General features: G+C 45.6%; 1 protein-coding gene across 1 annotated transcript in view; it reads right to left on the bottom strand.

Annotated features, from left to right (window-relative positions):
- Positions 1 to 24,824, bottom strand: part of rimbp2b (RIMS binding protein 2b) — a 154,733-nt gene that overhangs the window by 42,744 nt on the left and 87,165 nt on the right. Inside the window, 9 exon segments of the mRNA XM_046347478.1 lie at positions 4,739 to 4,848; positions 5,516 to 5,595; positions 6,044 to 6,198; positions 6,986 to 7,196; positions 7,549 to 7,590; positions 10,512 to 10,532; positions 11,141 to 11,191; positions 14,545 to 14,649; positions 18,702 to 18,824. Of these exon segments, the coding sequence (XP_046203434.1) occupies positions 4,739 to 4,848; positions 5,516 to 5,595; positions 6,044 to 6,198; positions 6,986 to 7,196; positions 7,549 to 7,590; positions 10,512 to 10,532; positions 11,141 to 11,191; positions 14,545 to 14,649; positions 18,702 to 18,824 (898 nt within the window).

Below are 24,824 nucleotides of genomic sequence, written 5' to 3' on the forward strand. Positions count from 1 at the left end.
TCACATTGACGAGCAGTAAGTAGTATGAACAACTCTCACAGTGACGAGCAGTAAGTAGTATTAACAACTCTCACAGTGACGAGCAGTAAGTAGTATTAACAACTCTCACAGTGAAGAGCAGTAAGTAGTATTAACAACTCTCACACTGAAGAGCAATAAGTAGTATTAACAACTCTCACAGTGACGAGCAGTAAGTAGTATTAACAACTCTCACAGTGACGAGCAGTAAGTAGTATTAACAACTCTCACAGTGACGAGCAGTAAGTAGTATTAACACCTCTCACAGTGAAGAGCAGTAAGTAGTATAAACAACAACTCTCACACTGAAGAGCAGTAAGTAATAATAATAATATAATATATGCCATTTAGCAGACGCTTTTATCCAAAGCGACTTACAGTCATGTGTGCATACATTCTATGTATGGGTGGTCCCGGGGATCGAACCCACTACCCTGGCGTTACAAGCGCCATGCTCTACCAACTGAGTAGTATTAACAACTCTCACACTGAAGAGCAGTAAGTAGTATTAACAACTCTCACAGTGACGAGCAGTAAGTGGTAATAACAACTCTCACAGTGACGAGCAGTAAGTAGTATTAACAACTCTCACAGTGAAGAGCAGTAAGTAGTATTAACAACTCTCACACTGAAGAGCAGTAAGTAGTATAAACAACAACTCTCACAGTGACGAGCAGTAAGTAGTATTAACAACTCTCACAGTGAAGAACAGTAAGTAGTATTAACAACAACTCTCACATTGGCGAGCAGTAAGTAGTATGAACAACTCTCACAGTGACGAGCAGTAAGTAGTATTAACAACTCTCACAGTGACGAGCAGTAAGTAGTATGAACAACTCTCACAGTGACGAGCAGTAAGTAGTATTAACAACTCTCACAGTGACGAGCAGTAAGTAGTATTAACAACTCTCACAGTGAAGAGCAGTAAGTAGTATTAACAACTCTCACACTGAAGAGCAATAAGTAGTATTAACAACTCTCACACTGAAGAGCAGTAAGTAGTATTAACAACTCTCACAGTGACGAGCAGTAAGTGGTAATAACAACTCTCACAGTGACGAGCAGTAAGTAATATTAACAACTCACAGTGAAGAGCAGTAAGTAGTATTAACAACTCTCACAGTGAAGAACAGTAAGTAGTATTAACAACAACTCTCACAGTGACGAGCAGTAAGTAGTATTAACAACTCTCACAGTGAAGAGCAGTAAGTAGTATTAACAACAACTCTCACAGTGACAAGCAGTAGGTAGTATTAACAACTCTCACAGTGAAGAGCAGTAAGTAGTATAAACAACAACTCTGACAGTGACGAGCAGTAAGTAGTATAAACAACAACTCACAGTGACGAGCAGTAAGTAGTATAAACAACAACTCACAGTGACGAGCAGTAAGTAGTATAAACAACAACTCTCACAGTGACGAGCAGTAAGTAGCATAAACAACAACTCTCACAGTGACGAGCAGTAAGTAGTACAAACAACAACTCTCACAGTGACGAGCAGTAAGTAGTACAAACAACAACTTTCACAGTGACGAGCAGTAAGTAGTATAAACAACAACTTTCACAGTGACGAGCAGTAAGTAGTATAAACAACAACTCTCACAGTGACGAGCAGTAAGTAGTATAAACAACAACTCTCACAGTGACGAGCAGTAAGTAGTATAAACAACAACTCTCACAGTGACGAGTAGTAAGTAGTATAAACAACAACTCTCACAGTGACGAGTAGTAAGTAGTATAAACAACAACTCTCACAGTGATGAGTAGTAAGTAGTATAAACAACAACTCTCACAGTGACGAGTAGTAAGTAGTATAAACAACAACTCTCACAGTGACGAGCAGTAAGTAGTATATACAACAACTCACAGTGACGAGCAGTAAGTAGTATAAACAACAACTCACAGTGACGAGCAGTAAGTAGTATAAACAACAACTCACAGTGACGAGCAGTAGGTAGTATAAACAACAACTCACAGTGACGAGCTGTAAGTAGTATAAACAACAACTCACAGTGACGAGCAGTAAGTAGTATAAACAACAACTCACAGTGACGAGCAGTAGGTAGTATAAACAACAACTCACAGTGACGAGCTGTAAGTAGTATAAACAACAACTCACAGTGACGAGCAATAAGTAGTATAAACAACAACTCACAGTGACGAGCAGTAAGTAGTATAAACAACAACTCTCACAGTGACGAGTAGTTAGTAGCATAAACAACAACTCTCACGGTGACGAGCAGTAAGTAGTATAAACAACAACTCTCACAGTGACGAGCAGTAAGTAGTATTAACACCTCTCACAGTGAAGAGCAGTAAGTAGTATTAACAACTCTCACAGTGACGAGCAGTAAGTGGTAATAACAACTCTCACAGTGACGAGCAGTAAGTAATATTAACAACTCACAGTGAAGAGCAGTAAGTAGTATTAACAACTCTCACAGTGAAGAACAGTAAGTAGTATTAACAACTCTCACAGTGACGAGCAGTAAGTAGTATTAACAACTCTCACAGTGAAGAGCAGTAAGTAGTATTAACAACAACTCTCACAGTGACAAGCAGTAGGTAGTATTAACAACTCTCACAGTGAAGAGCAGTAAGTAGTATAAACAACAACTCTGACAGTGACGAGCAGTAAGTAGTATAAACAACAACTCACAGTGACGAGCAGTAAGTAGTATAAACAACAACTTTCACAGTGACGAGCAGTAAGTAGTATAAACAACAACTCTCACAGTGACGAGCAGTAAGTAGTATAAACAACAACTCTCACAGTGACGAGCAGTAAGTAGTATAAACAACAACTCTCACAGTGACGAGCAGTAAGTAGTATAAACAACAACTCTCACAGTGACGAGTAGTAAGTAGTATAAACAACAACTCTCACAGTGACGAGTAGTAAGTAGTATAAACAACAACTCTCACAGTGACGAGTAGTAAGTAGTATAAACAACAACTCTCACAGTGACGAGCAGTAAGTAGTATAAACAACAACTCACAGTGACGAGCAGTAAGTAGTATAAACAACAACTCACAGTGACGAGCAGTAAGTAGTATAAACAACAACTCACAGTGACGAGCAGTAGGTAGTATAAACAACAACTCACAGTGACGAGCTGTAAGTAGTATAAACAACAACTCTCACAGTGACGAGCAATAAGTAGTATAAACAACAACTCTCACAGTGACGAGTAGTTAGTAGCATAAACAACAACTCTCACGGTGACGAGCAGTAAGTAGTATAAACAACAACTCTCACAGTGACGAGCAGTAAGTAGTATTAACACCTCTCACAGTGAAGAGCAGTAAGTAGTATTAACAACTCTCACAGTGACGAGCAGTAAGTGGTAATAACAACTCTCACAGTGACGAGCAGTAAGTAGTATTAACAACAACTCTCACAGTGACGAGCAGTAAGTAGTATAAACAACAACTCTCACAGTGACGAGCAGTAAGTAGTATAAACAACAACTCTCACAGTGACGAGCAGTAAGTAGTATAAACAACAACTCTCACAGTGACGAGCAGTAAGTAGTATAAACAACAACTCTCACAGTGACGAGCAGTAAGTAGCATAAACAACAACTCTCACAGTGACGAGCAGTAAGTAGCATAAACAACAACTCTCACAGTGACGAGCAGTAAGTAGTATAAACAACAACTCTCACAGTGACGAGCAGTAAGTAGTATAAACAACAACTCTCACAGTGACGAGCAGTAAGTAGTATAAACAACAACTCTCACAGTGACGAGCAGTAAGTAGTATAAACAACAACTCTCACAGTGACGAGCAGTAGGTAGTATAAACAACAACTCACAGTGACGAGCTGTAAGTAGTATAAACAACAACTCTCACAGTGACGAGCAGTAAGTAGTATAAACAACAACTCTCACAGTGACGAGTAGTTAGTAGCATAAACAACAACTCTCACGGTGACGAGCAGTAAGTAGTATAAACAACAACTCTCACAGTGATGAGTAGTAAGTAGTATAAACAACAACTCTCACAGTGATGAGTAGTAAGTAGTATAAACAACAACTCTCACAGTGATGAGTAGTAAGTAGTATAAACAATAACTCTCACAGTGACGAGCAGTAGGTAGTATAAACAACAACTCTCACAGTGACGAGCAGTAGGTAGTATAAACAACAACTCACAGTGACGAGCTGTAAGTAGTATAAACAACAACTCACAGTGACGAGCTGTAAGTAGTATAAACAACAACTCTCACAGTGACGAGCAGTAAGTAGTATAAACAACAACTCTCACAGTGACGAGTAGTTAGTAGCATAAACAACAACTCTCACGGTGACGAGCAGTAAGTAGTATAAACAACAACTCTCACAGTGATGAGTAGTAAGTAGTATAAACAACAACTCTCACAGTGATGAGTAGTAAGTAGTATAAACAATAACTCTCACAGTGACGAGCAGTAAGTAGTATTAACAACAACTCTCACAGTGACGAGTAGTAAGTAGTATAAACAACAACTCTCCAAGTACAGTGAAGACTAGAGAGGACAATCGTAAAAGCCACATTAGCACTGATTGATCCACAACTGCCTAATCCTCGTCTCATCGAATGCCCATATAGTAAATACATCCCATAATCCATGCTGTCTCTTAGCAGCAACAATCATTCTGCTCTGAAATAATTATTTTTAAATCATGTGAATTGGTTTTTAAGAGGGAGAGGGTAAAACAGTGAGATATCAGACCTTCATAGAAGCCGTCATCATCCATGGTCCCATACACGTAGAGGTACTTCCCTGCCACCAGGGGGAGCTCTGCCTCAGGATGCTCATTGGGCCCATTACAGGGGTTATAACTGGGGGAAAGAAAGAGTAGAGTACAATAGCATCAAGCTGATGAACTTGCTGCGTTGCTCCTCTGAACGAAACACAAGTGGATATGTGTCCAATTATCTCAGGCTAGATGATGAATTCAGGTTCAAAAAGGTTCCAAACCTAGGATCAAAATGAGACAATTATTAAACACAATATTAGGAACTGTGTATGGACAATTAGCTTCTGTCAAAACTTGATGACATTGTGATGGAAAAGCACAGTAGCCTAACTAAATAGTATCTGAGCAATTCCAAACAAATCCAAGCACAGTTACATTTTTGCCACAAACACTGCAGTAGCAGTACCCTTGTGTAACTCTGTGATAGGGGAATTGCTGAGTGCTGCAATAAAAAACTCATATAAAATATAACATTTTCCAACAGACTAAATTTTCCAACAGGCTAAATGAGACAGTGGGGGTGGACAGCACTGGGTTCCATTCATGTATTTGCCGTTGTTCTAGGGGATTCCAATGATTTCAGCTGACAGTTCATTTTATTTGGTGAGAGCATAGCACTGCATCATTATTAAGAGGTGAGTTCAAACCTCAGTGGGACAATGTGGGTGGAAAACACTGTGCTGTGCAGGGATGCATTTTTAATATAACACTGTAGTGTAAGGCATCTCAAAGCTGCTCACTCCTCTCACCTGTACCGGGCGACGCACAGACGGACCTTGCCTGTGAACCTCTTCTTGGTCCTAGTCGTTGAGCTTAGTTCTTTGTCCATCTGATAAGAGAGAACCAACCTTGAGAGATGCAACAGCCAAATTACATGTATTTTTGTTTTCATGGTGGACATTTCTATGGTGGAAATCAGTGGGATGATAGCAGAGCCTATTAACATATCCTATACACACTTGGTGAACCTGCCAAACCTCCCAGCAGAGGAGAGTAGAAGGAAACAGATAGGATGGGGTGTGAAAAGGCCTTTCTGCATCACTGTGTTTCCTCAGTCCTACATCTCTACCTGAGTGGGACTTCAGCTTAGACTTTCAAAACAGGAAGCAATTTTGCAATCATGTAATAAATGCTGTAATTATGTAACAGTGTAATTAATGCTTTACCATCTTCTGAGGAGTTTTTTGAAAGGGCAATCGAGCTATTTAGGTCCATCTTCATTAGGCTTATATAATCAGGGCTAGAGGGGAGGGAGGGAGGAACCTTGTAGGACTCACCTCAGTGAGGAGGGCCCGTTGAGAGCTGCCAGTCCGGCTGCTGCTGCGGGTGAGGAATGTTGGCTTTACAGACACGAGCTCCGGCTTGTCCCCACAGATCTGGAGCGGTCGGATGAACTCAGAGATCACAGATCTGCTCAGCGGACTCTCATTGCCTGCGGGCAAAACAAAGGAAGAGCTAAGATCTGAAATATGACTGCGCCTGCTGAAATCATATTTATATCTGTGCGTAGCACTAATGTCCAAAATGGAGTGCAATATATCACATACAATTATTTATCCATTTCATCATGTGATCGTCATTCATCGTTATTATCACTATTCATCATCATCATCATCTTCATCATCCTCCATACCTCATTTGATTAGATACCATTAAAAGTAATAGATAACATTGTAAGAACCAACAGCACAAACAACAGATGGATACAACCCATTAACAATTAGGAAAATAATCATCCTAATTGCATTAGTGTTAAAAACATACAGATCCTCATGTAATCAGAGGGAGAGTTAGATTCCAGGCACAGGCCCAATGTAAACATCAGTATTATTGTTTAAGTCAACAACAACAATGTGCCAAGCAGTGGTAAAGGCTATGTCATCCAGTACCCTGATTGATTATTCCATTAGGCTACTTGCTCTATGTTGAGCCACGTACGTCACAAGCACTGCCTCCCAGACCTCCAATTTCAGGAGCAGCTGCACGTTTGTCTTTCCATCCTCATAATACTGAATTGTTTGTTTAAAATGTATTTTGGCGTCATTTCGCGAGACTAAAGCTTTCCACCGCTTCCACTGTCTAACAGTTCAAACGTCCACATACAGCTCACAGATGACTGAAATCACATTATTATGAATATTCTTGTCTGAGCTGTGGTCTATGGCGTACATAATGTACACAGACAAGCTAAAACAAAGCTCTCCTGCGATTCCTCTCACCTTTCCCTGTGGGGGCGGCCAGCCCGTTGAAGAGCTGGGAGAGGGATTTGTTTGGCGATCCAGGGGATTCACACACAGTTAAGGGATCGGTTCCACTGCCAAGGGTATCAAACTTTCCAGTCTGTAGCCGGAACTTCTCCAGCTCTTTGGACAGGAGGTTGAACTGCTCACTTTGTGTCCGACATTTCTCCTCCAGCTCTCGGACTTTGGCCTGGCGACAGATAGCGAGTGAGAGAGAAAGACAGAGAGGGGGAGAAAAGAGAGGGGAGAAGTAGAGAGACAAAAGAGAAGAAAGTAACAGAAGGAAATAAAGTGAAAGAAAGAGAAAATCTGAAACCCAAAACTGTATATTTGTATAAATACACACACAGAATTAGGTAGGATGAGATATTGGACTTTAAATTACAGAGAAAAGGGAGTTGACACCTTAAATTTCCTATCAGGTAAAATACAGTCCAGTCATAAACACCTAAACTAGTCACAGTACGCAGATCACATGCAGGACTACAGTTAATGCACATTATTCTATAGAGCAGCCTCTTGTCAAGAGGAAGTATGCATACCAAAAACTGCACTGTGTTCAAAGCGCGGGGAATGCTCCTCAACTTCATTGCACAGAGATAGTAAAATAAAGGCAAGAGTCATCATCATGAGTTACGAAGCCGACAAAAGAGGGGCAACAGCAATTAAAACATCATAGAACCATGCAATCCAATTCTTGGCTTTCTACAGTGAAATACTGTCTGTTCTCCACACTGGCCCGGAGACTACGGTACAGTGGGAGAATAGGCAGGCCTAGCAGAAACCCCAGGGGTATCCAGCTCAAGATCTTCCCTTGGGCAGGAGTAAGTGTTGAGTGGTAAGCATCAAATGGAGACAGACAAACCCCTCTTCACATAAACCCAAATCAGCCCCTTCATCAGACCACCCTGAGAGCATTGCTGAAGCTACCATGTCATTTGCTGCACACTTTCCCCAAAGCAGTGATGCCTAATGTCTGTGGCGTTTTATTCAGCTGAATGACTTTCATGCAGACACGTTATAGTTTGTCAGCACGTGAACATGCCGTTAGAGGAGGATTAGCATTCACAATCACTGCATATGATTCAATGGGTTGATGCATTAACACAGAGGGTGGTTAGCCTTTCACCATCTTAAAGCCCTCCCCTGGGTGTAAGACCAGTCCTGTAGTATCCTTGTGAAACATGCTGCCCTGCATGCAACTCCAACCAGAATGAACGGTTACAATGTCCTCATAACATCAATTGTTTCCATTATGCCAGCATCGAAACACAATTCCTCAGACATTAGAATGATGCCATAACTAAAATGGAGGCATAACTCAAATTAGTGATGATGAGAGCGATTGTCTGATGGCCTCTCCTATGTCCCAGTCAGGCCTTCTGTCTTGTTGTGTCCTGTGACAACCCCTTCCCCAGTGAAGCAGAGCAGGCTCTGAGCCTAGTGGAGTGTGGTCGGGTGCCTACACATGCATTGATGACAAGCTGAATGGAGGATGCGAGTGTGAACCATCATTGTGTGGATAGGACAGCCTTGCTTTTGGAAAGCAAACATTCAACAACTGAAACATGTTTCTGTCTGCACAGATACAACAATACAACAATGCATCTTTTTGTAAATAATCATTTGTTCTTAATTGACTTGACGGGTTAAATAAACGTAAAAAAATAAAATCATGAACAGCAGCTAGCTACAACAACAAAATCTTAGCTATGAATTAATGAGTAGCCATTGTTTCACCTCAGTATATGACATTGTTCAGCTCTTGAATCTTGTTTAAAAATTTAAATACAGGGCATTTGAAAAGTAATCAGACCAGGTCATAATTTCCAAATGTTGTTATGTCACAACCTTATTCTAAAATGGATTAAATCGTTTTCCCCCTCATCAATCTACACACATACCCCAGAACGACGAAGCAAAAACAGGCTTTTAGAAATGTTTGCAAGTTTATTTAAAAAAATATTACATTTACATAAGTATTCACACCTCTTCTTGGGTATGACGCTACAAGCTTGGCACACATGTATTTGGGGAGTTTCTCCCATTCTTCTCTGCAGATCCTCTCAAGCTCTGTCAGGTTGGATGGGGAGCATTACTGCACATCTATTTTCAGGTCTCTTCAGGGATGTTCGGGCCACTCAAGGACATTCAGAGACTTGTCCCGAAGCCACTCCTGGGTTGTCTTGGCTGTGTGCTTTGGGTCGTTGTCCTGTTGGAAGGTGAACCTTCGCCCCAGTCTGAGGTCCTGAGCGCTCTGGAGCAGGTTTTCATCAATTATCTCTCTGTACTTTGCTCCGTTCATCTGTCCCTCGATCCTGACTAGTATCCCAGTCCCTGCCGCTGAAAAACATCCCCACAGCATGATTCTGCCACCACCATGCTTCACCGTAGGGATGGTGCAAGGTTTCCTCCAGATGTGACGCTTGGCATTCAGGCCAAAGAGTTCAATCTGGGTTTCATCAGACCAGAGAATCTTTTTCTCATGTTCTGAGAGTCCTTTAGGTGCCTTTTGGCAAAATCCAAGTGGGCTGTCATGTGCCTTTTACTGAGGAGTGGCTAGCGTCTGGCCACTCTACCATAAAGGCCTGATTGGTGGAGTGCTGCAGAGATGGTTGTCCTACTGGAAGGTTCTCCCATCTCCACATTGGAACTCTGGAGCTCTGTCAGACTGACCATCGGGTTCTTGGTTACCTCCCTGACCAAGGCTCTTCTCCCCCGATTGCGCAGTCTGGCCGGGCGGCCAGATCTAGGAAGAGTCTTGGTGGTTCCAAACTTCTTCCATTTAAGAATGATGGAGTGTGTGTTCTTGGGGACCTTCAATGCTGCTGACATTTTTAGGTACCCTTCCCCAGATCTGTGCCTCGACACAATCCTGCCTCTGAGCTCTACGGACAATTCCTTCAACCTCATAGCTTGGTCAACTGTAGGACCTTATACAGACAGGTGTGTGACTTTCCAAATCATGTCCAATCAATTGAATTTACCACAGGTGGACTCCAATCAAGTTGAAGAAACATCTCAAGGATGATCAATGGAAACAGACGCACCTGAGCTCAATTTCGAGTCTCATAGCAAAGGGACTGAATACTTGTAAATAAGCTCTTTATGTATTTTATTTTTTACAAATTTGCTAAAATTGTGTAGATTCATGAGGAAGTTTTTAATTTAATACATTTCAGAATAAGGCTGTAATCTAACAAAATGTGGAAAAAGTCAAGGGGTCTGAATACTTTCCGAATGCACCGTAAATCTAACGCAATATCTCCCGCCAAAATCTGATTATGAAAATGACCTCTTGATGGACTGCCACTTTGGTGTGGTGTATGCTTAAAATGTGACGATCAATTGAATCCCCAAAACATTGCCCTTCCAATTCTGAAATGTCATTCCATCATGATTTACTTTGAAAGAGCCAAAAACTAGGGGGATATATGCCTGATGTATATTGTATTGTACAGGCAGAGATGGAAATATCAAGTAAACAAAAACAATTCTGAAATACCTGCATGCTGTCCAAGTGGTTCTGTATATGCATAAAACACACACCAATAACACAGTGAAAAAAAGACATAGGAAAGAAATTAAGCACAATTACACATATGAACACTCATACACACCTTCAAATCAAAACAGAAGATTTTCTGTGGCACTCATGCAAAATGACTTGTTAATAATTATAATAATAAACAACCACACATTTTAAATAATATAATGATCAATAGCGATGTATGTCGATATAATACTGTTTGTATATACTGAATACACATTTACAAAAACACAATAGCTAATGTGTCATATCAAAAGCACTCTTCCATTCTTATTTCTGCACTGCTAGTTACAGTTTAGACTTTAAAAATCATCAAAATCAAGTCATCATGGGCAAGAATCTATTATTCCATTTGTCCTTAGTCTTTATGCCACATTCACAACCTTCAACAGAGTGTACAGGGTCTCACAGACAGATCCAGTAGAAAATGACCCTGGGCTCACACATGTCCGACTGGCAGGCTGAGCTGTACACAAACACACACTCCAAAAGCAGACACACACGCAGACACACACAAGCAAACACACACACACACAACATGGCAGGCCAACCTCCTGTCACCCCCCCAGTGCCCAGACACTCACCTCTAACAGATGGACAGCTCCCTCATGCTCCTTCTTAGCCTCAACCTGAGCCTGTAAAACATAACATCTGTGTTACATTCAAAACACATACAACCCAACCCCTCAACAACTGGAGCGTTGGGAACTGGCTGGACAGCATGCAAAAAAACACTCAACAAAATGCTGTTTGGGCTGTTATGAAGGCCATCTATGAAAACAATGGAGACCTTCTCCCTTACCTCACCTCGCTCATCAACTTATCCCTGACCGCTGGCTACGTCCCTTCCGTCTTCAAGAGAGCGAGAGTTGCACCCCTTCTGAAAAAACCTACACTCGATCCCTCCGATGTTAACAACTACAGACCAGTATCCCTTCTTTCTTTTCTCTCCAAAACTCTTGAACGTGCCGTCCTTGGTCAGCTCTCCCGCTATCTCTCTCAGAATGACCTGCTTGATCCAAATCAGTCAGGTTTCAAGACTAGTCATTCAACTGAGACTGCTCTTCTCTGTATCACGGAGGCGCTCCGCACCGCTAAAGCTAACTCTCTCTCCTCTGCTCTCATCCTTCTAGACCTATCGGCTGCCTTCGATACTGTGAACCATCAGATCCTCCTCTCCACCCTCTCCGAGTTGGGCATCTCTGGCGCGGCCCACGCTTGGATTGCGTCCTACCTGACAGGTCGCTCCTACCAGGTGGCGTGGCGAGAATCTGTCTCCTCACCACGCGCTCTCACCACTGGTGTCCCCCAGGGCTCTGTTCTAGGCCCTCTCCTATTCTCGCTATACACCAAGTCACTTGGCTCTGTCATAACCTCACATGGTCTCTCCTATCATTGCTATGCAGACGACACACAATTAATCTTCTCCTTTCCCCTTCTGATGACCAGGTGGCGAATCGCATCTCTGCATGTCTGGCAGACATATCAGTGTGGATGACGGATCACCACCTCAAGCTGAACTTCGGCAAGACGGAGCTGCTCTTCCTCCCGGGGAAGGACTGCCCGTTCCATGATCTCGCCATCACGGTTGACAACTCCATTGTGTCCTCCTCCCAGAGCGCTAAGAACCTTGGTGTGATCCTGGACAACACCCTGTCGTTCTCAACTAACATCAAGACGGTGGCACGTTCCTGTAGGTTCATGCTCTACAACATCCGCAGAGTACGACCCTGCCTCACACAGGAAGCGGCGCAGGTCCTAATCCAGGCACTTGTCATCTCCCGTCTGGATTACTGCAACTCGCTGTTGGCTGGGCTCCCTGCCTGTGCCATTAAACCCCTACAACTCATCCAGAACGCCGCAGCCCGTCTAGTGTTCAACCTTCCCAAGTTCTCTCACGTCACCCCGCTCCTCCGCTCTCTCCACTGGCTTCCAGTTGAAGCTCGCATCCGCTACAAGACCATGGTGCTTGCCTACGGAGCTGTGAGGGGAACGGCACCTCAGTACCTCCAGGCTCTGATCAGGCCCTACACCCAAATAAGGGCACTGCGTTCATCCACCTCTGGCCTGCTCGTCTCCCTACCACTGAGGAAGTACAGTTCCCGCTCAGCCCAGTCAAAACTGTTCGCTGCTCTGGCTCCCCAATGGTGGAACAAACTCCCTCACGACGCCAGGACAGCGGAGTCAATCACCACCTTCCGGAGACACCTGAAACCCCACCTCTTTAAGGAATACTTAGGATAGGATAAAGTAATCCTTCTCACCCCCCCCCCTTAAAATATTTAGATGCACTATTGTAAAGTGGCTGTTCCACTGGATGTCATAAGGTGAATGCACCAATTTGTAAGTCGCTCTGGATAAGAGCGTCTGCTAAATGACTTAAATGTAAATGTAAATGTAAACAAACAATTAATAATGTATCTTCATATACTTCTGTAGTGCTCTCTTGAAACTAGAATAAGGGTCTCTTCTAGAAGATTCATCTTTGTTTGATATAAACCCACTGTAGTGTATAATAAACATAAAATAATGCATGCTAGTTTACTTCATGTGACTGGGAACATCTGTTGAGAAAACTAACGTTCCACATGAATAGGAAAACATCTGCAGACTTTCCAATTTCATGAATCCACTTCGGAGGCAATTAATTGTAGAGAACGCAGAAAGCAGCCAGGGTCTCTATAGAACGATAACGCTGTAATGAGCTCCTTTTGCTAATGAGAGAAAACAGAGCGTATTTATGGCCAACTCTAAAAGAAGTAGCACAGGCAATGAGAGAGAGTTAAACAGAGAGAGACAGAGAGAAAGAGAGAGTGTGAGAGAGAGAGAGTGTGAGAGAGCGAGAGAGAGCGAGAGAGAGAGAGAGAGAGAGAGAGAGTGAGAGTGTGAGAGAGAGAGAGAGCGCGAGAGCAAGAGAGAGAGAGAGCAAGAGAGAGTGTGTGAGAGAGAGAGTGTGAGAGAGAGAGCAAGAGAGCACGAGAGAGAGAGCAAGAGAGCACGAGAGAGAGCGAGAAAGCGCAAGAGAGAGAGAGAGCGCAAGAGAGAGAGCGAGAGAGAGAGAGAGAGAGAGAGAGAGAGAGAGAGAGAGAGAGAGAGAGAGAGAGAGAGAGAGAGAGAGAGAGAGTGTGTGTGAGCGAGAGAGCGCGAGGGAGAGAGAGAGCGCAACGGAGAGAGCGAGAGCGACAGAGACAGAGAGAAAGAGCGAGAGAGAGAGAGAGAGAGAGAGAGAGAGAGAGAGAGAGAGAGAGAGAGAGAGAGACAGAGAGAGAGAGACAGAGAGACAGAGAGAGAGACAGAGAGACAGAGAGAGAGACAGAGCGAGAGAGTGTGTGAGCGAGAGAGCGCGAGAGAGAGAGCGCGAGAGAGCGCGAGAGAGAGAGCGACAGAGAGACAGAGAGACAGAGAGACAGAGAGACAGAGAGACAGAGCGAGAGAGAGACAGAGAGACAGAGAGACAGAGAGAGAGAGAGACAGAGAGAGAGAGAGAGAGAGACAGAGAGACAGAGAGACAGAGAGACAGAGAGACAGAGAGACAGAGAGAGAGAGAGAGAGAGAGAGAAAGAGAGAGAGAGAGAGAGAGAGAGAGAGGCTGATGATTCCAGATGAGGTGTTGCTTGACATCAGCTTCTCTCCTCAGAGGAGGCAGGGACTATGTCAAATCATCCGGACCAGCCTTTTAGCAAGCCAACAAAAACATCAAGTCTGATCCAACTTTAAAGTTTTTTTTGTGCTAAACTGCTCCCTGTAGCAGGGTAAGAGCTTGTTACTGAGTTACTGAGTTACTTGGTTCCAGCACTCTCTCTCTCGCCCCACAGCCTGGGGGGCTGGCAGACAGACAGACAGACAGACAGCTGAAGGATTTAAGAGGATACGGCGAAGCTGTAGCAGTGCTCAACACAAAGCTCTTTGACCTCTGACCCAGCACTGGTCTGGGCTAACAAGAGTGGCAGCCCTCCCTGTGCAGCTAGCGCTGACATGGTGACCTTACCTGCTGCAGAAGGTCAATCTCCTGCTGCTTTGCATTGAGTACAGCCAAGGCTTGTTCATGCTCCAACTCTAGCTGCTGCCTCCGCTCTGCAGCCTCACGCATATGCTGTCCTCAGAGGGCGGGGGGAGGTGGGAGACAGAAGGAAGGTGGTTTGGGGCATAGAGAGGGCTGCTGTTAGTAGAAGTAAAAACTCATGACATCAGGCTACCACAAGTCTCCAGTCATCTGTCCTCAACAAACTCCTGGCTTATATGTTACAAATACTGAGCTTGATCACAGTTATTGGACCGCCAAGTCTTCCAAACTTTAGGCAGAAGTTATGTCAAAACACCCATGTGACCAATGTCAACGACCAATGTCAATTTACAGTTTGTATCAGATGATCTAAATGAGAGAGATCCCCCCCCCCCCCAAAGCCTGGATCTTAACGTCAGAATCCATACTAGAAGGAATGTTTAAACATGTTTGGATGAGAGCTGGAGAAGCTTTGCTGTGCATGATCAACCAATCATCAATCAACTGTTCTCAGTTTGCTGCACCCTTTGGGAAACAATACCTGTGCGTGATGTCACTACAGAAGAGCTGTCCTAAGCAATGATGTATTTGCATGATCAATACAGGGTTTTAAGTTACATGAAAAGGGTGCGCAAACTCCAAGGCGTGCTCACTTGTCCGTGGTCATCATTAACAAAAGAAGCCATACTAAATAAAGGCTAAATGCACGGCCTTCCTCAACCATTATGTCAAAGTGCCATCTAGTCATCTTATTGCTTTCGTTTAAATGGTAACAATCAGAAAACATATTCATTACATTTTCATGCCGTCCAATACACATCTATCCCCTGGGTTATTTCATGTCATCAAGCCTGTGTGTGATATTGTCATCATGAACAGTGATCCCCAGCTCTCCCCTCTCCCACCCCTTCCACATATTCACTGAACTCATAGACGCCTCATCATGCACAATCACATTCCACAGCGTGCTGGATTGGTCCAAGCCAGGTGCCCATTCGTACAGGATGGTCCATGCCAGGTGCCCATTCCTCCTGGACTGATCCAAGCCAGGTGCCCATTCCTCCTGGACTGGTCTTAGCCAGGTGCCCATTCGTACAGGATGGTCCTAGCCAGGTGCTCATTCGTACAGGATGGTCCTAGCCAGGTGCCCATTCGTACAGGATGGTCCTAGCCAGGTGCCCATTCGTACTGGACTGGTCCTAGCCAGGTGCCCACTCCTCCTGGACTAGTACTAGCCAGGTGCCCATTCGTACAGGATGGTCCTAGCCAGGTGTCCATTCGTACAGGATGGTCCAAGCCAGGTGACCATTCGTACAGGATGGTCCTAGCCAGGTGCCCATTCGTACAGGATGGTCCAAGCCAGGTGCCCATTCGTACTGGACTGGTCCTAGCCAGGTACCCATTCGTACAGGATGGTCCTAGCCAGGTGCCCATTCGTACAGGATGGTCCTAGCCAGGTGTCCATTCGTACTGGACTGGTCTTAGCCAGGTGCCCATTCGTACTGGACTGGTCCTAGCCAGGTACCCATTCGTACAGGATGGTCCTAGCCAGGTGTCCATTCGTACTGGACTGGTCTTAGACAGGTGCCCATTCGTACAGGATGGTCCTAGACAGGTGTCCATTCGTACTGGACTGGTCTTAGACAGGTGCCCATTCGTACAGGATGGTCCTAGCCAGGTGTCCATTCGTACTGGACTGGTCTTAGCCAGGTGCCCATTCGTACTGGACTGGTCTTAGCCAGGTGCCCATTCGTACAGGATGGTCCTAGCCAGATGCCCATTCGTACTGGACTGGTCTTAGCCAGGTGCCCATTCGTACAGGATGGTCCTAGCCAGGTGTCCATTCGTACTGGACTGGTCTTAGCCAGGTGCCCATTCGTACTGGACTGGTCTTAGCCAGCTGTCCATTCGTACTGGACTGGTCTTAGCCAGGTGCCCATTCGTACAGGATGGTCCTAGCCAGATGCCCATTCGTACTGGACTGGTCTTAGCCAGGTGCCCATTCGTACAGGATGGTCCTAGCCAGGTGTCCATTTGTACTGGACTGGTCTTAGCCAGGTGCCCATTCGTACTGGACTGGTCTTAGCCAGGTGCCCATTCGTACAGGATGGTCCTAGCCAGGTGTCCATTTGTACTGGACTGGTCTTAGCCAGGTGCCCATTCGTACTGGACTGGTCTTAGCCAGGTGTCCATTCGTACTGGACTGGTCTTAGCCAGGTGCCCATTCGTACAGGATGGTCCTAGCCAGGTGTCCATTCATACTGGACTGGTCTTAGCCATGTGCCCATTCGTACTGGGCTGGTTCGAGCCAGGTGCCCATTCGTACTGGGCTGGTCCGAGCCAGGTGCCCATTCATACTGGACTGGTTCGAGCCAGGTGCCCATTCATACTGGACTGGTCTTAGCCAGGTGGCCATTCATACTGGACTGGTCCTAGCCAGGTGCCCATTCATACTGGACTGGTTCGAGCCAGGTGCTCATTCATACTGGACTGGTCCTAGCCAGGTGGCCTTTCGTGTCATAGGAAAGCAGCCCAGACAAATAGGGAGAGCTAGCATGGCCAGTGGGGTGAAGAAAAGCATTCAAAATGGGGCTAGAGTGGCCTGCTCCCCATACAAAGGCACATAGCAGTGATACCTAATCAATCTAGCGGGAGAGGGGGGGTGGAGGGGAAGGAGATGGAGTGGTAGGGAATTGATGGGTAGGTGGTAGGGGTGAGGGGATGGAGGGGTAGGGGATGGAGGGGTAGGTGGTAGGATGGGGAAGGGGATGGAGGGGTAGGGGATAGAGGGGTAGGGGTGAGGGGTAGGGGGTGAGGGGTGAGGGGTAGGGGATGGAGGGGTAGGTGGTAGGATGGGGAAGGGGATGGAGGGGTAGGGGATGGAGGGGTAGGTGGTAGGGGTGAGGGGTAGGGGATAGAGGGGTAGGTGGTAGGATGGGGAAGGGGATGGAGGGGTAGGGGATGGAGGGGTAGGTGGTAGGGGTGAGGGGTAGGGGATGGAGGGGTAGGTGGTAGGGGTGGGGAAGGGGATGGAGGGGTAGGGGATAGAGGGGTAGGGGATGGAGGGGTAGGTGGTAGGGGTGAGGGGTAGGGGATGGAGGGGTAGGTGGTAGGATGGGGAAGGGGATGGAGGGGTAGGGGATGGAGGGGTAGGTGGTAGGGGTGAGGGGTAGGGGATGGAGGGGAAGGGGATAGAGGGGTAGGGGATGGAGGGGTAGGTGGTAGGGGTGAGGGGTAGGGGATGGAGGGGTAGGGGATAGAGGGGTAGGGGATGGAGGGGTAGGTGGTAGGGGTGAGGGGTAGGGGATGGAGGGGTAGGTGGTGGGGGTGAGGGGTAGGGGATGGAGGGATAGGTGGTAGGGGTGAGGGGTAGGTGGTTGGGGTGAGGGGTAGGGGATGGAGGGGTAGGTGGTAGGGGATGGAGGGATGGAGGGATAGGTGGTAGGGGTGAGGGGTAGGTGGTAGGGGTGAGGGGTAGGGGATGGAGGGGTAGGTGGTAGGGGTGAGGGGTAGGTGGTAGGGCTGAGGGGTAGCGGATGGAGGTATAGGTGGTAGGGGTGAGTGGTAGGTGTTAGGGGTGAGGGGTAGGTGGTAGGGGTGAGGGGTAGGTGGTAGGGGTGAGGGGTAGGTGGTAGGGGTGAGGGGTAGGTGGTAGGGGTGAGGGGTAGGTGGTAGGGGATGGAGGGATAGGTGGTAGGGGTGAGTGGTAGGTATTAGGGGTGAGGGGTAGGTGGTAGGGGATGGAGGGGTAGGTGGTAGGGGATGGAGGGGTAGGGGATGGAGGGGTAAGCGTGGGGAGGACAGACTGCTCCAAGCTTCCTAGTCTTTCACAGCTTCTGGTCAAGCTTCTCCCCACATCGGCACTGGAAGGCAACAGACAGGTCAGGGATATTATATATGAGAGAGAGAGAGGAGAGGGAGAGAGAGAAAGATAGAGAAGGGGTGAGGGAAGGGTAGAGGCTGGCATAGGGTCAGGCTGTGTTAAACAACCTGAGCTAGGGCTATGATTCTTATTAATCACAGACATACAGTAGAGATGCAGTAGAGATGCAGTAGAGATGCAGTAGAGATGCAGTAGAGATACAGTAGAGATACAGTAGAGATAAAATAAGGTTATCTACAGTGTGTCTCCAGACTCTCACCTTTAGCACCTGCTCTAGGTTCTCCAGTTTGCCTTGGAGCTGGGTCTTCTCCCGCAGGGCTGAATCTCTCTCCTGAGTCACAGCACCGAGGGTCTCTTTGAGCTGCTCATACTCTGACTTCACCTGCACACACAGAGCACAACACAACACAGGTGTTTAACAAAAACGACTGATTTCAGCACTCAAAGAATAGCCCGCAATTACACAGAACATTTTTCTGAATGGCTGGCTGGCTGACTGACTGGCTGACTGACTGGATAATGACAGCTACAGTATAATAATGGTGGAGTAATGGAACTGGGTCTGGGATCAACTACTGTATACATTTGTAATTTTTCGTTCTTATTCAAAAAGGAAACCTGAACAGAGTTAAGTGAATGAAGTTGTATTTTGTAATGCACTACTATAGCTACTGCTACTGTAAAATACAATTAGAAATAGGATGGCTGCCATGTAATCACATCATTTATACTATGAATCACACAGAGAGGAAGGAGGCTGTAACACCAACAACAACACACAGAACTACTTCAGAGTCATTGGTCCATCTCCACACAGTGGTGGGGGATGGGGGTTGTGTCTGTAGAAGGATGAAAGGCATTGTTGTGTCTCAGCTAAGTTGGCCAGATAGGACTGAACCGTATAGTGGGATAGCAGATCGGAGGTGCCATTATATTACCATGCTCCGCCCCTTCTCAGTAGAGATGATGATAAGGAACACAAAGGTGCAGGTGAGGCGATGGAAGGTCTAATATCCGCCCATGCACCCTGCAGAGTGCTCCCCTCATATCCGCCTCAGTGATAACTCTGACGGATGGCTGTCTTGTCAGGACAGCCTAGTGTCCTGATAAGACATTAATAACCAGCATCTCCCTCCACAACTCCCTCCGCACCCAACAGCTACCCGACAATCAACTCCTCCAGGAAATTGCCTTAGTGTCGATACAGAGGACTTACGATGATTGATACAGAGGACCCCTGTCTTGGTGTTATCAGCTGGGCAGGAAGGAAGGTCTGAGGTGTGAGGAGCTCACAGGAAGTGCTCTAATACTATCAGAGGCTCAGGGTTCTAGCCATGTTACAGATAAGACTGGAGACACTAGCAGCTTCAACATCAGCACTACGCTTATGGAAAATAAACACATTCATTTATAAACAGGAGAGCGAGAGAGGCCAGGGCAGTTCTGGCAGCATGCCACTGTGATGCAAACAGCCCTCTGATAAGACAGGAAGTGTAAAGACAGAGCCCAAGCCCACCGCCTTTTATTATGAAAACCCCTGATCATTTAGTCCAGGGATCATCAACTTTGTCTAGAGCGGATGGTCATGGGACCAGAACATACAGTGAGGAGAACAAGTATTTGATACACTGCCGATTTTGCAGGTTTTCCTACTTAAAGCATGTAGAGGTCTGTCATTTTTATCATAGGTACACTTCAACTGTGAGAGACGGAATCTAAAACAAAAATCAAAAAAAAAAATCACATTGTATGATTTTTAAGTAATTAATTTGCATTTTATTGCATGACATAAGTATTTGATACATCAGAAAAGCAGAACTTTATATTTGGTACAGAAACCTTTGTTTGCAATTACAGAGGTCATACGTTTCCTGTAGTTCTTGACCAGGTTTGCACACACTGCAGCAGGGACTTTGGCCCACTCCTCCACACAGACCTTCTCCAGATCCTTCAGGTTTCGGGGCTGTCGCTGGTCAATACGGACATTCAGCTACCTCCAAAGATGTTCTATTGGGTTCAAGTCTGGAGACTGGCTAGGCCACTCCAGGACCTTGAGATGCTTCTTACAGAGCCACTCCTTAGTTGTCCTGGCTGTGTGTTTCAGGTCGTTGTCATGCTGGAAGACCCAGCCACGACCCATCTTCAATGCTCTTACTGAGGGAAGGAGGTTGTTGGCCAGGATCTCGCGATACATGGCCCAATCCATCCTCCCCTCAATACGGTGCAGTCGTCCTGTCCCCTTTGCAGAAAAGCCTTCCTAAAGAATGATATTTTCACCTCCATGCTTCACGGTTGGGATGGTGTTCTTGGGGTTGTACTTATCCTTCTTCTTCCTTCAAACACGGCAAGTGGAGTTTAGACCAAAAAGCTCTATTTTTGTCTCATCAGATCACATGACCTTCTCCCATTCCTCCTCTGGATCATTCAGATGGTTAATGGCAAAAATACATTTAAACTCAGGTTTTCACAATTCCTGACATTTAATCCTAGTAAAAATTCCCTGTTTTAGGTCAGTTAGTATCACCACTTTATTTTAAGAATGTGAAATGTCAGAATAATCGTAGAGAGAATGATTTATTTCAGTTTTATTTCTTTCATCACATTCCCAGTGGGTCAAAAGTTTACATACACTCAATTAGTACTTGGTAGCATTGCCTTTAAATTGTTTAACTTGGGTCAAACGTTTCGGATAGCCTTCCACAAGCTTCCCACAATAGGTTGGGTGGATTTCGGCCCATTGGTTGGGTGGATTTCGGCCCATTACTCCTTACAGAGCTGGTGTAACTGAGTCAGGTTTGTAGGCCTCCTTGCTCGCACACGCTTTTTCAGTTCTACCCACACATTTTCTATAGAATTGAGGTCAGGGCTTTGTGATGGCCACCCCAATACCTTGACTTTGTTGTCATTAAACCATTTTGCCACAACTTTGGAAGTATGCTTGGGGTCATTGCCCATTTGGAAGACATTGAGATGACGTTGAGATGTTGCTTCAATATATCCACATAATTTTCCTCCCTCAAGAAACCATCTATTTTGTGAAGTGCACCAGTGCCTCCTGCAGCAAAGCACCCCCACAACATGATGCTGCCACCCCCATGCTTCATGGTTGGGATGGTGTTCTTTGCCTTGCAGGCCACCCCCTTTTTCCTCCAAACATAACGATGGTCATTATGGCCAAACAGTTCTATTTTTGTTTCATCAGACCAGAGGACATTTCTTCAAAAAGTATGATCTTTGTCCCCATGTTTAGTTTTAAACCGTAGTCTGTTTTTTTATGGCAATTTTGGAGCAGTGGCTTCTTCCTTGCTGAGCGGCCTTTCAGGTTATGTCGATATAGGACTCGTTTTACTGATGATATAGATACTTTTGTACCTGTTTCCTCCAGCATCTTTACAAGGTCATTTGCTATTGTTCTGGGATTGAGTTGCACTTTTCGCAGTACATTCATCTCTAGGAGACAGAAAGCATCTCCTTCCTGAGTGGTATGATGGCTGCGTGGTCCCATGGTGTTTATACTTGTGTACTATTGTTTGTACAGATGAACGTGGTACCTTCAGGTGTTTGGAAATTGCTCCCAAGGATGAACCAGACTTGTGGTTGTCTACAATTTATTTTCTGAGGTCATGGCTGATTTCTTTAGATTTTCCTATGATGTCAAGCAGAGGCATGGACTTTGAAGGTAGGGCTTGATATACATCCACAGCTACACCTCCAATTGACCCAAATGATGTCAATTAGCCTATCAGAAGCTTCTAAAGCCATGACATCATTTTCTGTGATTTTCCAATCTGTTTAAAGGCTCAGTCAACTTAGTGTATGTAAACTTCTCACCCACTATAATTGTGATACAGTGAACTATAAGTTAAATAATCTGTCTGTAAACAATTGTTGGAAAAATTACTTGTGTCATGCACCAAGTAAATGTACTAACCGACTTGCCAAAACTATAGTTTGTTAAGAAGAAATTTGTGGAGTGGTTGAAAAACAAGTTTTAATGACTCCAACCTAAGTGTATGTAAACTTCCAACTTCAACTGTATATATGATCACGTCATGTCTCTCTACTTGTGAATAGATTTCTTAAATTAAAAGGACTTGGAGCTGATTTCCTGGTCTTTCCATTAATGAAAGAAAAGAACAGACAAATAAATAAATGGGGGGGGCTACAGAAAACTTGGGGGCCAAATAAAAGCACCCGCGGGGGTCGCCAGCTGGGGAACCCTGATTTAGTCCCAGTCCCAGAGAGTGGAATGGAGTGAACCACTGAGACGGTGTGCGGAGGTTTCATTGTGTAGTCATAAATCATAGCAGCACATTGTAGTCACAGATAGAACAAAGAGACAGATATTTCACTGAATGTATAAATCTAAAGCATCCGGTTGGCATTTCCCCTCACTACCAAATATGGTGATGAGAGGAAGACGAGTGGCCGGCAGTGAAAGAAGATTCAACATTTGACCTCAATATAGTTTTCTGTTCCCAAAACTAGAATGTTAAGAACAGAGTGGACTAAGTTTTGTAGACTTTACCCTTCGCTAAAGTAAAAAAAATGGTGTTGTTTGGAAGGAGTGCAAGGGCGGATTGAGTTATTGCACATGCGCAAGTCACAGAGTAAGTGTTCCCTAATGGAAATATACAAATATATGCAGAACACAGTAAATATGATCTCACTAGCTCATGCTGTGCTCTGCCCACTAGGATTAATTTGCTCCATTGGAAACGACAGGCTGTGGTTTATATTGGGTTAGTTATTGTCTTTTTATTATTAGTTAGACTGTCTTGTACACATTCACAGCTAAAAGCAGAATTGCAGTAAACAGACAAAAAGAAAAAAGGTGAAAAAAGTGTAGATTGAAGTCTAGTCTTGACAGGTTCAGATGGTGCCTGCTCTTGGTGAGGTCTCTACTCTTGACAGGTTCAGATGGTGCCTGCTCTTGGTGAGGTCTCTACTCTTGACAGGTTCAGATGGTGCCTGCTCTTGGTGAGGTCTCTACTCTTGACAGGTTCAGATGGTGCCTGCTCTTGGTGATATCTCTACTCTTGACAGGTTCAGGTGATGCCTGCTCTTGGTGATGTCTCTACTCTTGACAGGTTCAGGTGATGCCTGCTCTTGGTGATGTCTCTACTCTTGACAGGTGCAGGTGATGCCTGCTCTTGGTGATGTCTCTACTCTTGACAGTTTCAAATGGTGCCTGCTCTTGGTGATGTCTCTAGTCTTGACAGGTTCAGATGGTGCCTGCTCTTGGTTAAGGTCTTTCTGCTGGCAGCCCAGTTGGATGGTACAAAGGAAGGACAGGTTTGATGATGATGGTGGTGCTTGAGTTAAGCTTGCTGGTCCTGATGTTGTTTGCAGTCCTCAGCGCTCTGTAGCAACTGTACGACTCCTCTACTAGCAATGTGTAGCACCAACTTGGGTGATGATTCTTCTTCTGATGCTGATGCTAATGCGCTGGACCCCGCCTTGTGCAACTGGGTACGGGACTTCCTGACGGGCCGCCCCCAGGTGGTGAGGGTAGGCAACAACATTTCCACCCCGCTGATCCTCAACACTGGGGCCCCACAAGGGTGCGTTCTGAGCCCTCCCCTGTACTCCCTGTTCACCCACGACTGTGTGGCCATGCACGCCTCCAACTCAATCATCAAGTTTGCGGACGACACAACAGTGGTAGGCTTGATTACCAACATCGACGAGATGGCCTACAGGGAGGAGGTGAGGGCCCTCGGAGTGTGGTGTCAGGAAAAATAACCTCACACTCAACGTCAACAAAACTAAGGAGATGATTGTGGACTTCAGGAAACAGCAGAGGGAACACCCCCCTATCCACATTGATGGGACAGTAGTGGAGAGGGTAGTAAGTTTTACGTTCCTCGGCGTACACATCACAGACAAACTGAATTGGTCCACCCACACAGACAGCATCGTGAAGAAGGCGCAGCAGCGCCTCTTCAACCTCAGGAGGCTGAAGAAATTCGGCTTGTCACCAAAAGCACTCACAAACTTCTACAGATGCACAATCGAGAGCATCCTGTCGGGCTGTATCACCGCCTGGTACGGCAACTGCTCCGCCCACAACCGTAAGGCTCTCCAGATGGTAGTGAGGTCTGCACAACGCATCACCGGAGGCAAACTACCTGCCCTCCAGGACACCTACACCACCCGATGTCACAGGAAGGCCATAAAGATCATCAAGGACAACAACCACCCGAGCCACTGCCTGTTCACCCCGCTATCATCCAGAAGGTGAGGTCAGTACAGGTGCATCAAAGCTGGGACCGAGAGACTGAAAAACAGCTTCTATCTCAAGGCCATCAGACTGTTAAACAGCCACCACTAACATTGAGTGGGAGCTTCCAACACACTGACTCAACTCCAGCCACTTTAA

The sequence above is a fragment of the Oncorhynchus gorbuscha genome, linkage group LG04 (assembly GCF_021184085.1).
Source record: "Oncorhynchus gorbuscha isolate QuinsamMale2020 ecotype Even-year linkage group LG04, OgorEven_v1.0, whole genome shotgun sequence".
NCBI classification, from domain to species: Eukaryota; Metazoa; Chordata; class Actinopteri; order Salmoniformes; family Salmonidae; genus Oncorhynchus; species Oncorhynchus gorbuscha.